Source organism: Harmonia axyridis, chromosome 3 (genome assembly GCF_914767665.1).
Source record: "Harmonia axyridis chromosome 3, icHarAxyr1.1, whole genome shotgun sequence".
Taxonomy (NCBI): Eukaryota; Metazoa; Arthropoda; class Insecta; order Coleoptera; family Coccinellidae; genus Harmonia; species Harmonia axyridis.
In genome coordinates this window covers 60,365,232-60,379,152 of record NC_059503.1, presented here as the reverse complement: position 1 = coordinate 60,379,152, position 13,921 = coordinate 60,365,232, and the positions used below count along the sequence as shown (strand labels likewise).

The 13,921-nt window shown below is 34.1% G+C and overlaps 1 protein-coding gene and 1 long non-coding RNA gene across 32 annotated transcripts in view; one reads left to right on the top strand and one right to left on the bottom strand.

Annotated features, from left to right (window-relative positions):
* Positions 1-13,921, top strand: part of LOC123675614 (F-actin-monooxygenase MICAL3) — a 116,410-nt gene that overhangs the window by 39,673 nt on the left and 62,816 nt on the right. For 25 of the 29 annotated variants that reach the window (XM_045611016.1, XM_045611044.1, XM_045611040.1 and 22 more), the window contains exon 2: positions 1,176-1,226. The exons of the other annotated variants lie outside the window; for them this stretch is intronic. In XM_045611016.1, the coding sequence (XP_045466972.1) occupies positions 1,176-1,226 (51 nt within the window). The remainder of the gene's footprint in view (positions 1-1,175; positions 1,227-13,921) is intronic. 29 annotated transcript variants of the gene reach the window in all.
* On the bottom strand, positions 11,848-13,492 carry LOC123675619. Of its 3 annotated transcripts, none has more exons than XR_006746794.1 (4): positions 13,293-13,492; positions 13,073-13,198; positions 12,370-13,017; positions 11,848-12,286 (listed from the first exon to the last, which is right to left on the bottom strand). It is a non-coding gene; the product is annotated as an uncharacterized LOC123675619 (long non-coding RNA). The 3 variants fall into 3 exon arrangements; XR_006746793.1 differs by lacking the exon at positions 11,848-12,286 and having other exon boundaries at positions 12,411-12,686; positions 12,779-13,017; XR_006746795.1 differs by lacking the exon at positions 11,848-12,286 and having other exon boundaries at positions 12,411-12,675; positions 12,779-13,017.

Sequence of the window (13,921 nt, the reverse complement as noted above, 5' to 3'; positions counted from 1 at the left end):
GTCTGATTACATTGTTTCTATCTGTGTTCATCTTGAATCCTACCTCGTGCTATGCTCATAGTACGACATTAGTCCATTTCGAATACCTATATTCTTCGAGAAAGTTTTCGGAAGTTTGTCAATAATTTGCGGGCGGTTCTTGTTGTCTGTTAGTTTAGATTGGTTTTGAATCATCCATGTATAGCAGATGATTGAGGCTGATGGTATTACTGTTATAAATGATGTTGAACATTTTTTTGATAGTTGTTTAAAGAACTACCAGCGCCAAGAAGGACCATTGAGGGCTAAAAAAAAAAACCCCTTGACAATTCCTCTCCTAATTGGAATCTGATTGCTAGTTACGTTTGCCGCAAAAAGTTCGATGTCCTTTCTCCAATACCATATTGCATACTTCAGGATGTTTATCATAAGTAGGTCGATTCCTGTATATTTCCAAAATTTTTGTCAGCTAATTATGTGAAAGTGAGTCGGAAGTCTGAAGGATGAATAAAGATCTAATGTACAGTATTAATTGGCATTCAATTGAAGGCTACTCATTATTCAAACTGTAACATTTAAGGGTAATAACAGTTTTTATAAGGGAAGATGATAATCATTGTAATATAGCGTGTCCCTGTACCTATATAATTTTCACATCGATGAATCAAATGGATTCAGCGTTTTCACGCTCTTGACTAAGTATGTTGTCGCCCAAATTATATGGTTAGGACTATTGAAATCTGGCGACCAATTTGGACTAAGTTGACGTTTAGTCCATATATTTAGAGTTTATCATGACTATAGAGAAAACAAACAAAAAAGATAAGTTGAAGTAACGAATACGTATAAATAAAACGTAACAAAGTCGAAAGTTTAAAATATTTGCTTACCAAGTTCGTTCAGTCGAATGAAGATGATTTGTTTGGGTGCAGAGAGTATTGGAAAGTAACAGAAATACTTTGCTAAATGAATAAAATGTAAGATAAAACGAAAAACATTAAGAAGTCTATTAAGAAATCGCAATCACTATTGCAAACAAACTTGTGAATGAGCAATATTTTGATTTTCTTACATATGTCATGTGTTTACATATTTATGGTTTGTGGAATTCAAGATGAATCAAATATTTTTAAATAAGGAATGTATTAAAGAATATCGTTTTTTCAATTAATTTCTAATTGAACTTTTTTTTGCAGGTGAGCTTTTCCGAACGAGGTTTTGGAATCTTGGACAGAGGAGAACTTAATGTAACAAATTTATATATATTTGTCATGAATATTTTGCGACGTTGTCTGATAACCAACTTCCTTTCCTCTTTGTTGTGTACTAGTGACTCAATCAATTCCCTTGCACTAATTGCTTTCCTGATTTCTTCGTTAACAAATTTACTTGGAGTAATTGGCTGACAATCCTGCGATAAAGCTTTGTTTGAAGAAAGTTTGCATCATCCTCCTATCTTATCGATTGGAAAATGTCTACAGTTTTTATAACGCTGTGAAGACTGAAGATGTGTTCTTTCAATTATGAGGTGCGTTCAAATAGATCTGTATTCTAGAATTTACTTCATTGAAAATCATAGTAAGCTTCAAGTAATAGCTCGATTAAAATGCGAAAAATCACAGATATAAGACATATTGATATATATTATTTGCAAGTGATGGATATCTTATGTACTGCAATCACGCAAAACGGGATACTTTTGTCAACCGCATTTTCTTTCCATTTGAATGAATTTTTCTCTATGGTGCATTTAAAGGGTGTTTTCTTTAGAGCTATAGAACTTTAAATTGCAATAAAAAAACGATGGATTATTCGATTGACATGAATTTTATTTATCCGCAAGATAATCTTGTGGCATTACATTTTAAATATGATTTCTGGCATATGACCGCCACGGCTGGCTCGGATGTAGTCCAATCTGGACGTCCAATTTTTGTTGACTTTTTCCAACATTTGTGGCCGTAAATCGGCAATAACACGGCGAATGTTGTCTTCCAAATGGTCAAGGGTTTGTGGCTTATCCGCATAGACCAATGACTTTACATAGCCTCACAGAAAGTAGAAAGTGTTAAATCACAAGATCTTGGAGGCCAATTCACAGGTCCAAAACATGAAATTAGGCGGTCACCAAACGTGTGTGTCTTTCAATAAATCGAGCTGTGTGACATGTTGCGCCGTCTTGTTGGAACCACAGTTCCTGGACATCATGGTTGTTCAATTCAGGAATGAAAAATTTAGTAATCATGGTCTTTCAATAAATCGATTGTGGCACGAGCTGTGTGACATGTTGCGCCTTCTTGTTGTAACCACAGCTCCTGGACAGTCAGTTTTTCTGGATGGAACGGTGTTTCGACATACATTCGAGGATTAGCTTCACTCCAAATGCGGCAGTTTTGTTTGTTGACGTAGCCATTCAACCAGAAGTGCGCTTCATCGCTAAACATTATAAAATGGACGTAGTGCGCGATACGTATTCCGCACAGAACCATTATTTTCGAAATGAAATTGCACTATTTGCAAGCGTTGTTCAGGCGTGAGTCTATTCATGAAAAATTGTCAAACCAAACTGAGAATAAATCACTTGACAGCTGTTAAATCGGCCGCCATCTTGAACAGTAATGCCAACTTAAAGATATATATCTCGAAAAAAAAACACCCGTTACAAGTACACTATCGTCAAATTCTCTTAATCCTTCTTTGTTCTCTTTAATGTGTGCCAGATTACCAACATTATAGACATTATTGTAATCAAATTAATATTATTTTTTTACTTGGTATGCTTCAAGGATCGTTCACATTTCTTCTGTTAATACTGAGATTTATCAACATCTGCTTTTTTGTTTGAATAACAAATTTTTATATTGCTCTTCTAAAGAATATAAATTGGTATTGCTCATTCTCGAAAGAATATAATTGTATCTTTGTTCAATATCAGAAACCGTCGAAATGAGAGCGCACTTTAGGTGTTTCATTATATTTGTATGAAATTTATCCACAGACTGATTAATCTTCAAATCAATAAATAATGAGAAATCAATTGAAATATACACCCGTCAACCGGATGTTATGAATATACTGGGATTGTTTTTGTTGATATTGGGAAGTCTTTTCATGTTCTCTCATCTGATTAATATCTGATAAACGTTCTCCGCAAAGATTGGGAATGTAAATAAGTTTTATCAAAGTATAAGTCCAAGATGTACATTTTCTGAGTCATACAATAGCCAGGCGAATAATCCTGAATTTTTGATAAAAGCGGCTATAATGACATAATAATTACTCGAATGATTCTCGTTTCAGACATTCCAGGTATGCTATATTTGGGTAAATTCCACCAAATTTGCGGGATTTTCGGACACTCAGAAAATTTGGGGAATAATGTTTCTTTGGGAGGTTTCGTTTTTTTCTTATTTTCAGATATAGGGTGTTTTTTTCGAGGTATATAACTTTAAGTGGGCATTACTGTTCGAGATGGCGACCGATTTAACAGCTGTCAAGTGATTTATTCTCAGTTTGGTTTGGCAATTCATCATGAATAGACTCACGCCTGAACAACGCTTGCAAATAGTGCAATTTTATTTCGAAAATAATGGTTCTGTGCGGAATACGTATCGCGCACTTCTGGTTGAATGGCTATGTCAACAAACAAAACTGCCGCATTTGGAGTGAAGGTAATCCTCAAGTGTCTGTCGAAACACCGTTACATCCAGAAAAACTGACTGTTTGGTGCGCTTTATGGGCTGGTGGAATCATTGGTCCGTACTTCTTCAAAAACGATGATGGCCAGAACGTTACAGTCAATGGTGATCGGTATAGAGCCATGATTACTAACTTTTTCATTCCTGAATTGAACAACCATGATGTCCAGGAGATGTGGTTCCAACAAGACGGCGCAACATGTCACACAGCTCGTGCCACAATCGATTTATTGAAAGACACGTTTGGTGACCGCCTAATTTCACGTTTTGGACCTGTGAATTGGCCTCCAAGATCTTGTGATTTAACACCGCTAGTCTACTTTCTGTGGGGCTATGTAAAGTCATTAGTCTATGCGGATAAGCCACAAACCCTTGACCATTTGGAAGACAACATTCGCCGTGTTATTGCCGATATACGGCCACAAATGTTGAAAAAAGTCATCGAAAATTGGACGTCCAGATTGGACTACATCCGAGCCAGCCGTGGCGGTCATATGCCAGAAATCATATTTAAAATGTAATGCCACCAGATTATCTTGCGGATAAATAAAATTCATGTCGATCGAAAAATCCATCGTTGTTTTATTGCAATTTAAAGTTCTATAGCTCTAAAAAAAACACCCTTTACAACAACAAATATATTAGTAAACATACAACAACTGGGATTTACAAAAACTTGTGTTCGGTATATCATGTCACACTTCATAAAAACCCGAGAGAACAACAAAAGATCTAAGTCTATCCTTAGAACAACAGAAATGAAGATACTAAGAACCATATCTGGATATTCGCTGAGGGATAGGTAGAAAAACATAGTCATTGAAGAAGATGTACGTTGAATTTCACGAAATTATAGTTTTACCTCTTTTGTAATGAATTTGGTAGGTTTATTTTCACGAATATTTTAAAAATATATCAGTGCTTTGTGCAAAGTGTTTTTTCACTTTTTAATGAGGTTTACAATCCACTTCTTGTGAAGTATTAAGCAAACATGATGAATGTTATAGACATGTAGAAGATATTAAATATTAATACTCCTTCATTATACTTCAATTCAAAGTGAATATCATCAAATTTTTTTTGCGAAAAACGAAAAGTTACCAATTTTTTTTAAATTTTCCATTCGAAAATTAAAAATAAGTACTTTCTTCCATGTAGATTATTGTTCAAAGAAATTGTGTGTAAACCCCATAAAAATCGGTGATTAGTAAGACGAAATATATCTAATTTCGTTTTGAACTGAGCGACCACGTGGTGGTGTTCCCTCTTAACATGAGATGAAGAAGAGAAGCAGAATTGTTCATTTGGTCTAATTTTTTGTGTATAGGTCCCCGCATAAATAGAATAATTTTATATCAGTTGGCGGTTTGGTCCACGATTTGTCACGTCTAGTTTATTTTAAAAGCGATAAAAACGTGCAAACGTGTTGCGGTCATCGAAACGTTTTTGGTCTGACGAATGATAGCCTGAATTAATCACTTTAACTTCATTCAATTTTATCATGTTTTCGATAATATAATTTTACGATATAGGTGTACAATACGCTGATTGAGACAAGCTGGGTACTGAATCATACTGAAGATAATGACAAATAATTCATTCGAAAAATGAACAATGAGTAGGTAATGGGTTTTCCCAAATGTATTTAGGATTTAGCGGTTCCGAAAATATGCCCGTTCCATATTTTGTTCTGATTAAAAAACTATCCCTAGTGGTTTTCGAGTAATTGTTTATTTTACTCCTTTTTTGTGCGAAACATAGCTTGTATAACTTGTGAGCAATGATAATTTGACTAACGTCTTGGCCATTCTGAAGGGTGTTTTTTTATAGCTATAGAACTTTAAATTGCAATAAAACAACGATGGATTATTCGATTGACATGAATTTTATTTATCCGCGAGATAATCTTGTGGCATTACATTTTAAATATGATTTCTGGCATATGACCGCCACGGCTGGCTCGGATGTGGTCCAATCTGGACGTCCAATTTTCGATGACTTTTTCCAACATTTGTGACCGTATATCGGCAATAACACGGCGAATGTTGTCTTCCAAATGGTCAAGGGTTTGTGGCTTATCCGCATAGGCCAATGACTTAACATAGCCCCACAGAAAGTAGTCTAGCGGTGTTAAATCACAAGATCATGGAGGCCAATTCACAGGTCCAAAACGTGAAATTAGGCGGTCACCAAACGTGTCTTTCAATAAGTCGATTGTGTCACGAGCTGTGTGACATGTTGCGACGTTTTGTTGGAACCACAGCTCCTAGACATCATGGTTGTTCAATTCAGGAATGAAAAAGTTAGTAATCATGGCTCTATACCGATCACCATTGACTATAACGTTCTGGCCATCATCGTTTTTGAAGAAGTACGGACTAATGATTCCACCAGCCCATAAAGCGCACCAAACAGTCAGTTTTTCTGGATGTAACGGTGTTTCGATATACACTTGAGGATTAGCTTCACTCCAAATGCGGCAGTTTTGTTTGTTGACGTAGCCATCCAACCAGAAGTGCGCTTCATTTTGTCGACGATAAAATGGACGTAGTGCGCGATACGTATTCCGCACAGAACCATTATTTTCGAAATAAAATTGCACTATTTGCAAGCGTTGTTCAGGCGTGATTCTATTCGTGATGAATTGCCAAACCAAACTGAGAATAAATCACTTGACAGCTGTTAAATCTGTCGCCATCTTGAACAGTAATGCCAACTTAAAGTTATATACCTCGAAAACAAACACCCTATATAACGAAAATTTCATAGAAAAATGATTCAAACGGAAGACACTAAATGATATCCAAAAGTTTTGATGAAATTGTTCATTCTTCACGGCCAATAATAACAAATTATAGTAACAACATGCAGAATGTTTAATGAAATGTATATCCTGACTTAAACCTAATGAACATGAGGAATATCAAAAATATTGGCCGTGAAGAATGGACAATTTCATCAAAACATCATTTGTTCAATTTTTGCTTTCCATTTGAATCGTCTATCAATTAAGTATTCGTTGATAAATTCAACAATACTGTACAATCGGTGCTGATTGTCAAATTATCATAATTTGAATGTTCTATGACATTTCATGGATATCTAAAACAAATGTATCTCAATATTTCCATTGGTATATTTGCTTTCAATTAGGAAACCTCACAAATCAGTTATATTTTATCGTCTGAAAGAAAATTTAATTTTCTTTCAATACATTTTGATATGCAGGTGCACTTTTTGATATAAGCAGAATATCGACAAAAACACTAAGGAGAGCACAAACGTGAAGTCAAGGGCTTTTGAGCACTCGTTCATGCATACGCCAATTGCGTCCTTGAAGATCACGTAACTGATCAAATGGCGCATGAACTTGATTTTTTAAATTTTTTGTCTTTATACTGCTTGAAATTGCTATAGTTCCGACGACGTCAACAACTCGAAATTTTGCTTGAGATTGTTGTATTATATAGATATATACACGATCTTTACATTTTATTGTTATTCCATGGTTTTCAATTGATTTTTTCGAAATGTTCCTAAAATCGACAAAGAAATCGTCCCATAACTTTCTCATGAACATTGAAAGCTATTCGCGTAAAATTGGATCTATTACTACACTGGCAATGTTAATGAGCAATTCATATTGGGAAACAGTTGAAATAAAGCCAGGATTGTGCTGTTCTTATAGAAAGGTTCAATAATTCATTCAACGATTATGTAGTAACTGACTGTATTCACGATTGAATACGTCTGATACAACTCGAGTATGCCCTGCACAAACAAAATAATTTCAATCAAGAATTAATGAATCAAAACATCGAAATGTTGGAGAATGGAGTGCTTCAAATCACAATCAAGGATCATTTCCGTTAATCACATCATCATAGAGTAATAATATCAGTTTCTTCAAAGTATGATTTGATAAATAATCGCCTTTTTTTAAATTTTAGAATAAATTATTTAAACGTAATTGTAATGATTATTTCATCAGTTTTGAATTCAAGTTCATTTGGCTCTTTCTTCCACTTGATCTCTCATGATAGGTTTGATCTTAATCACATCTTCGAGTCTTCGACAGGGATGTGACAGGTTCTTCTTTTAACACTATGTTGATTTGAATATCAAAATTATGTCATCATTATGCCAAAACGTTCGCTATTTCATATATTTTTTCGATATATACTTTTTCATTGAGAAATATAATTCGAAATTGTCAAAATATTAAAACCGACCAAAAGAAAAATTAATTCTTCCGAAGTGTGCGAATTGAGTACACGGTTGATAAATTGAATAACTGAATTAATATAAGGGCAGACGTAACTTTTTTTTTTTAATTTTCGTATTTTTTAATCCAATTCTTTCGCATCAGTATCCTATAAACCGAAAAACTTACTGAAATTACAGACTTGAAACTTGTATATTTATTTTACAAACTTCCATTTTAGAAATTGCTGGCTAACTGCTCTACTTTTAAGAATATGTTTTTAATCTTATATAAATATTGACCAAATTTCACAGATAAATACCAATAAATCTTTCTGGCAACAACTAACCGTGAATTAATTACTTTCAACTTATTAACTAAAATCATTTCAGTCCTTCAACTCCAAACATAAAAGTTCCTTCAACATTCACTTGAAATATCATTAATGTACTTTCGACATTACTTCCATTATTTCCATATCGATTTTGCATTATTTGAAGATGATGCTTCTCATAACTGTATGAATCAATTATGATGAAATGAGAACGGATCGGATCTGATAATTGATTGTTTCCATTTATGATATAAGGTTTAGTCTAAAGGAATCCATTATTTTTGGATGAAAACAAGGATTTCATTACCATAGTTGAAATGATCCGATTTAGGTCAAATATGCGACGTTTTGTTCGAGAACTTGTTGCCATTTTGAAAGTGATATCATTATGCCTCTCTCATAGAAATCCTCGCACATTTGGCAAAAAATTGAGACTGTCGATTTTCACAAGACTGTTGGACATGGACAGAAACAGATGGTAATCACTTTGTGCTAGGTTTGGGGATGCATAAGAACCTCTCAACCAAACTCTCGGAGATTCTGACGAGTCACCATCGAAGTGTGTGACCCGGCGTTATCCTGATGGAACACAATTCCTCTCCTAATGGCCTAAGCTGGTCGCTGCTGGGCGAAAGCTTCCTTTAGACTAGACGGACAAATTGTTGACAGTACAGTTCAGAGTTAACAGTTGTGCTACCGTAGGGGGAACAGCTCATAGTAGATAATTCCCTGCCAATCCATTTCTGGCCGTCAATACTAACTTGGAAAACGTTTTCGCCGTTTCGACCACGACCGTTTTCGCTTGACGTTGTCATAAGTGATACACTTTCGCAAATATAAATTCGGTCTACGCGCTGAGCTTTATGCAAATAGTTCCAAACGGTTTTGTGTGCAATCTTTAGCTCTTGGGCAATCGAAACAGTGCTTACGTGGCGGTCGGACTCCGAAATTAAAGTTAAATATTTCAGATTTATTTCACAAAGGTAACAGAATCGTTTTTTTCTATCACAAAAATATAAAAACAATTAAAACTCATTTTATAATTTTTTTATTGATGTGACACTACACAATGCTAAAAATCAAGTAGCTTGATAGAATTCAAGTACTTGATAAATAAATACTTGATTTGACTTGACATTGAAAAACTACTACTACTTGACTTGATTTCAAGTGAAGCCGTGAATATCTGATACCGACAAATCAGCAATTCTTGAAGTATTGGTAACCATTGTTCAAGCCACCATTGACGCCATACTGCGAGATTTATTGGAAGAAGTAGTGAAAAATTGGAATCAACGAAAGGACAATGTAACTCTTAGCAGCGGCAGGCATATGCCGGAAATGATATTTAAAAATTAAATGCCATGAATTTATCTATTAGATAGAAATAATAAAAACATTAATTCCAACAATAATTCTGCCTTTGATTATCATTCAAAGTTCTCAAGCTCTTTAAAAATAAAAACATTTCTTCCATCGCTCAATCGAGCGTTGGAGCACCGATAATTTATGCGATGCAGCGGTAATCGTCGCCTTCGTCATGGTTCATTAGAGCCTCCGAAGAAAACAACCAGAGCATCGACGTCGAGGTCGTGACATCTTTCACTTTCGATTACCTCGATCGTGCCTGGAATAGCAAGTCGTTCACGTAGAAGAAGCGTAACGTGGTCTACTCCTTTTTATACGCCCCTGAAATTCTAACTGGCCACAGAAGTTTCATTACAGGAACCACAAATGGTTAGAGGGCGAGTGAATTGATTAATCTGCTTTAGATGATAGGTGGATGGTCTATTTTCTTCTAATTTTTCTTATGAGAGATTTAGCAAATTGATAAGTCTGTTATTTAGAGATAAAATCTATATTTCGAGTTTGGAATCTTGTATCTTTAGAGAGATTAATGTTTTCTTTTTGTATAAGGACTGGAATTTTATTCCCTACGCCTCTACTTTAATTTCTCCAATTTCCTAGAACAAGTGAACTCAAAAAGCAAATGGACTAGTTTTCATTTTTTTTTTTGTTAAGGATTAATTCTAATAATTTAAGTAAAATGAAACAAAAATGTGGAAGAATCATTGAAATATCTCTAGAAATGAAAAAGTTATGGGACTTTGAAGTTGCGCTTGGAAGAATGATTTCATAGTACGCAGCATCTAGTGTGTGACGTCACGCCACTTACACGATGAGACTGGTATTCGCAGAGTGCTTACAAATTCATTGGCGTACAATCACTTGTGCCGTTCGTGTCTTGTTTGGTTCGTTACACGATGGCTGAAATAAAAAAAAATCCTACAAATATTGTATTGTGCCTATGTGTGCAAGAACGACAATTAAAGACCCCAATAAATTGTTTTTTCATGTACCAAATGACATGAATCAAAGGAAGAAGTGGTCCACTTAGATAGAATTGATTCATACCGGATTTTATACGGGCAGTAAACATTACTTTTTTCTCTTTTTACTTTTTACTCCTCACATAAATATGTTTTGCCATTGATAATGGATAGACTTCAACAACCAGTACTCAACTACAAACTGTTTATGAAACGTTTTTTGAATAAATCATCGTTATAAGTTGAACCATGATGAAACAAACTCAAAAGTAGATACTTACTTGAAAAGTTTAACTCCTTTTACTTCAGCACTGAAATAAGATGGATTTGAAGAAAAAAACTCCATCACTGCGAATAAGTATATCTATTTTAGGCAAATTGTCACTTTGTCCTTTCACGAAGCCTTCTTCCATTATGGTGACATAAAAACAAAACTCGAGTTAAAACTACACTGTACAACTACAAACGGCGCGAGAGCCTTGGCCCGGCTCATAGACCTAATATCACATGGACAGGCCCTAACGAGACTTTCACGAAGAGTTCGCGTCAGGCTGAATATGAAAGAGAGAGATGCAGCTAGATGAGTCAATGTCAAAATCATATGACCAAAACATTGGACTTACGTTTGGAAAATCTTGAATTTTTCTTTTATTCTGAATTAAACTCATTATTATTTTGATATATTGGAATTCTAGCAATGTAAACGAGGGTTAGAATTGCTTGAAATCTTTCTTATATTAATTTATTTTTGACTATCAAAAGTTTAATTTTTGTTTGAGAATTTATGGAAAAAGCTATAATAAATAATATTTTTATTATTTATATACCAAGAAAGGAAAGCATTTTTTCCTTAGGTATGTATATAGTCTTTTCTACTACTTTTAAGGTCGTCATTTTTATCAGTCAGGGAGGAAAATGGTACTTCTACTCCTGCCGGGAGGAAAACATTTTTCCTTCCTTCTTTAGGGGCGAGAATGAAGTTTTCTATTAAGATAGTAGAAAAAATATATCTTTTATTATATCGCAACTTAAAATGAGAATAATTTTCATATATTTTTATCAAGTGAAAATCGTTATATTATGTTATTATTGAGTGAAGATGATCATTCTTTCATATGTTTGGTTGGAATAATCAATTCAATATAGACTAATTCTCAAATATAACCATTTAAAGATTCAAAATGAAAGTATACTGCTTAGTAATCACCTATTTGTGTTGTTCTATTCTATTACTTTGGCTTTCGACAACCAAAATTCTAAGTACAAATATTATTGATGGTAGAATGAAAAATCATTTTTACAAACAATTTTATCGTTTAAATACAATCAGTTATGTCTATTACATTTCATTCTTCAATTTTGTATTACTTCCAACTAGTTTAGTTCAAGTCACTTATCAATTTGATAATAGTAAAATCTTTCAAAAAATTGTTTCCAGATAACAGAGGCAATTAAAAAAAAGAGAGTTTTTATTGCTGTTCAAAATACATTATTACAATAAATGATTTAAAAAATGGTCCGACTCTAGACTATCAGCGCATGAGGAAGAACATATTCGCAGTCGGATTTCTCACTCTCCACTAAGGAGGATATTCACTCTTCCAATCATTTAATATCCAGGATATTGAAAAATATCAGGATTGAGCTCTACCTCTTCTTAGTTCTAAACTCCTCCAAATCTTGAAATTTATGGATCTTCTCCTTATCTCTCCAAGGATCAGTTATGATACATTCATTTTTCCTGAAAAATACATATCATAACGTTATAAGTTGTTGTTCTCATACGTTAAAAGTAATTGTCAACTAAATAACAATTCAAGATACCAATTTTCAGCCTTTCAGTGAATGAGCTTCTCTAAAGATGAATTCACATTTATGTTTTTAATCGATAATATCCTATTTAACATTGAGATTATTGGTTTTCTTTGGATGTTTCTCTCAGATATTACTTCGTCTAGTGTTCCATTCTTGGAAATCCTCATTCTCAGGTTTCTAATTTCTGGTATTTCTAATATTAGTATTCAATCTGGGAGGAAAATCTTCCATGGCAGCAGCAGAGGATTTTGTTATTATAAACAGTTGTACCGTCTCTGGTTGCCCCATCTCTTGCTGTTTTGTCTCTGGCTGGTCCTGTTCAATTTCTTTTGCAATAATTATTTATATGAATGAATAAAATAAGGTACGGAAAATAAATAGATATTTCACATCCATAAAAAATAAAATATTAATATACCTTCAATATTATCTTCAAGACATTTATCTCCATAATTTAATCTCTCAGGCATAATTGGAGAAACTGAAAACTGAAGGAATAACATCTTTTTTCAGAGTTTTTGTACCATGAATATTAATAAATCATGTTGATGAAAACGGTTGCTGCATATTTTCAACAAGGAAAAAGGGTTGAAATCAATTCTTCTTCAGCTTTCATCCACTGTTCCCTTAATTTGTCATCCTTTGGAAAACTGTGAACTGATATTTCCTTTATGTATGAATTCAGAGGGTATTAAAAGAAATAAATACTTACGAATGAAATTTCAACTTTTGGCTTGTTTCTAATCTCGCTGTACAATTGAAGGCTGCACGAGTGTGAGGCATTTTATTTGAAAATTAGTTCTTTTGGTGCTTTGAATTTCGCAATAGCAGATGGATTCTAGAAAAACATGAGCTTTCGATTAATTTTCAAGATGAAATCGGCCTTTCAATAAGTTTCATGAAATCCGATAAAGATTTCACGGAATACTTACCGCTAATTCCTTTTATTAGAATGTTCAACACTTTTACAAATCGAATCAATCAGATTAACTATGTGTTCAATTCAGAATGAGAGAAAAATTAGCGATTTTCTGAATGTGAGTTCAATGTTTTGATCATATGATTTTGACGTTGACTCATCTAGCTCCATCTCTCTCTTTCATATGCGGCATGCCAGAATTTCTCTCTAAGGGCCTGTCCATTTGATATTAGGTCTATGGCCCGGCTAAGTATTTAAACGTAATTTATGGTGTAGCGATCACAGGCAAGTGGCGTGACGTCACAGACGAGTCGGAGACCAAAGACGTTCCGCGCTAAAATACGTAAATTTAAATAATCTATTTCTCAGTCATTTATTAATGGATTTTCAAAATTTTTCCACTGATTTATCAGTTTCGCTCTATATTTTAATTCTATCGTGTCAAATATAGTATTATCAACATCACTAAACTAGTCCATTCTTGCGTTGCACTCCAAAAACAGATCGATTCGTTAATTTTAAATTCTATCGACGCCACTGGTCGTTTGGCTGCTGAAATGAATTCGGCTGCTGAAAAGTGGCTTCCAAGTTAACGCCGGTAAGTAAATAATAGGCGTTAAGTCGCACGAGGAGGCCAGTTGA